The 1,730-nt window shown below is 53.9% G+C and overlaps 1 protein-coding gene across 1 annotated transcript in view; it reads left to right on the top strand.

Moving 5' to 3' along the window:
- LOC114067647 (V-set and immunoglobulin domain-containing protein 4-like) overlaps positions 1 to 1,730 on the top strand; it is an 11,096-nt gene that overhangs the window by 1,588 nt on the left and 7,778 nt on the right. The window contains exons 2-3 of the mRNA XM_027903229.1: positions 630 to 986; positions 1,573 to 1,655. Coding sequence (XP_027759030.1) covers positions 630 to 986; positions 1,573 to 1,655 — 440 coding nt within the window. The remainder of the gene's footprint in view (positions 1 to 629; positions 987 to 1,572; positions 1,656 to 1,730) is intronic.

The following is a 1,730-nucleotide window of genomic DNA, read 5'->3' as shown; positions in this document are numbered from 1 at the left end:
AAGTGTTTATGGATGCTTAGATTCAGCCTTCAGAGTGACAGGAATGTACTTGGACAAAGGCAGCGGTCTTCATTTTTACAGGAAAATTTAAAGAGTCTTAGACCTCTTTCCCCCATGGTTTAAGTTGCTCATGTTCAGTTTAGGCTGAGAGAGCACTGTCTTCCAGAAAAACAAATGGGTAGTAGAGGCAAGTTCATAAAAACAGGGCTTTGTTATTCCTTGGAAGCCCAAAGGGTGATATCTGGAGCAGACACTGGCTGAGACCAGGGAGCTGCAACTTGAGCTTGAGACAGACTCCTTCCCTCAGGGCTAATCCTCCGGTGCTGTGCTCTGCCCAGCGTCAGTGGTGGCAGGGAAGCACCAGAGAGAGCAGGAGAGCCAAGCTGCACATGAGGCAGGAGTTAGTGCCCCTGGCCATCAGTTGCCACCTGTCCCTCTGCCTCATACCATGCTTTTGGTTAACCCACCCCTGAGCAGACCATCCCTCATCATACACACTGACCCCTTGTGCTTCTCGTCAAATGGATTCTCCTTGCCAATGCTCTCGGCAGCCACGGCTTTACCACTTGGGAGCTGTCTTCACCCTGCTTGCTTTGTGGCTTATTTTTCTTCCTACTTTCTTTCTGCAGCTTTTTTGGACCTGAGTGGCCCCAGAGAGATCAAAGCTGTATGGAAGGGATCTGTCACTCTGCCATGTACCTACGTGCCTGTGGAAGACCTTGTGCAGCAAAGCCTCACCTGGTCTGTGGTGCATGACCAGAGTTCAGGCACCATCTTTCGCAGAGATGGCTCTGAGGACCATGTGCTCCTGTCTGAGTACAGGGCCAGGGTCAGTGTCCCAAAGGACACCCCAGGGAACGTGTCTCTCGTCATCCTGAACCTGGAGATCACTGACAGGGGAACCTACACTTGCCAGGTCACCTGGAGAGCCGGGAATAACAGCCTGATAGCAAAGGAGATCACGACAAAAGTGGAGGTTGTTAAAGGTAAACGCAAGAAGGAGGCTGTGTGGGAGGGGAAGGCTTTTGGGAATTGGGTAGAGCAGGCAGGCAGAGTGACCATGTGTTTCCATGCAAAAGCTTTTTGCTGGGCAGTGTCAGGCTCCAGCAAGAAGCAGCAAATAGGACAGGGAGTGAAATTCCACCCAAGACAAAGCAGCTTTGGGAGGATCTGTGGCTCCTCACTTATCAGTTTGTCCCTGAGTCTACCTGTATCCAATGCTTTAGTGTTTTTCAGGAGCATGCACTGGCCAGGAAGTCCCTGGGATACTGTATGGCTGTTCTTTGACTAAATTTCACCAGTACATGCCTGACCTCCCTCTGCCCAGGCAGAGGTGGTTTATAGAGGCACAAAGACAGCATCAGCCCAGCAGAACAGGACCCTGTGTGTAGTGCCCCGGGTGGCACAGCTGATGCAGGCATAGCTGAGCTCAGCCTACGCAGGGAGGTGATGTGAGAACCACTTCATCCTGAGAAGGCACCTGATGGCCAGAGCGAGAACTGCCGTGGTGGAGGGACCATCCCCACCACAGCCAGGGCAGTGTGACCTGGGCCTCTCTGCTTTGTCTTCCAGTGGCAGCCACCAAGCCCATCATCAGGGTTGGCGAGCTGGGGCTGACAGTCCCGGCCGGAGCCAGCACCAGCCTGACGTGCGAGGCCAGCGGGTCCCCCCCCATCAGCTACCACTGGTTCCGGAGCATCCCGGGGGGGAAAGTCCCGCTCCAGAGCAGC

Source organism: Empidonax traillii, unplaced genomic scaffold, assembly GCF_003031625.1.
Source record: "Empidonax traillii isolate 1590-97213 ecotype Southwest subspecies unplaced genomic scaffold, ASM303162v1 scaffold945:size354297, whole genome shotgun sequence".
NCBI classification, from domain to species: domain Eukaryota; kingdom Metazoa; phylum Chordata; class Aves; order Passeriformes; family Tyrannidae; genus Empidonax; species Empidonax traillii.
This window is presented reverse-complemented; position numbering and strand designations above follow the sequence as displayed.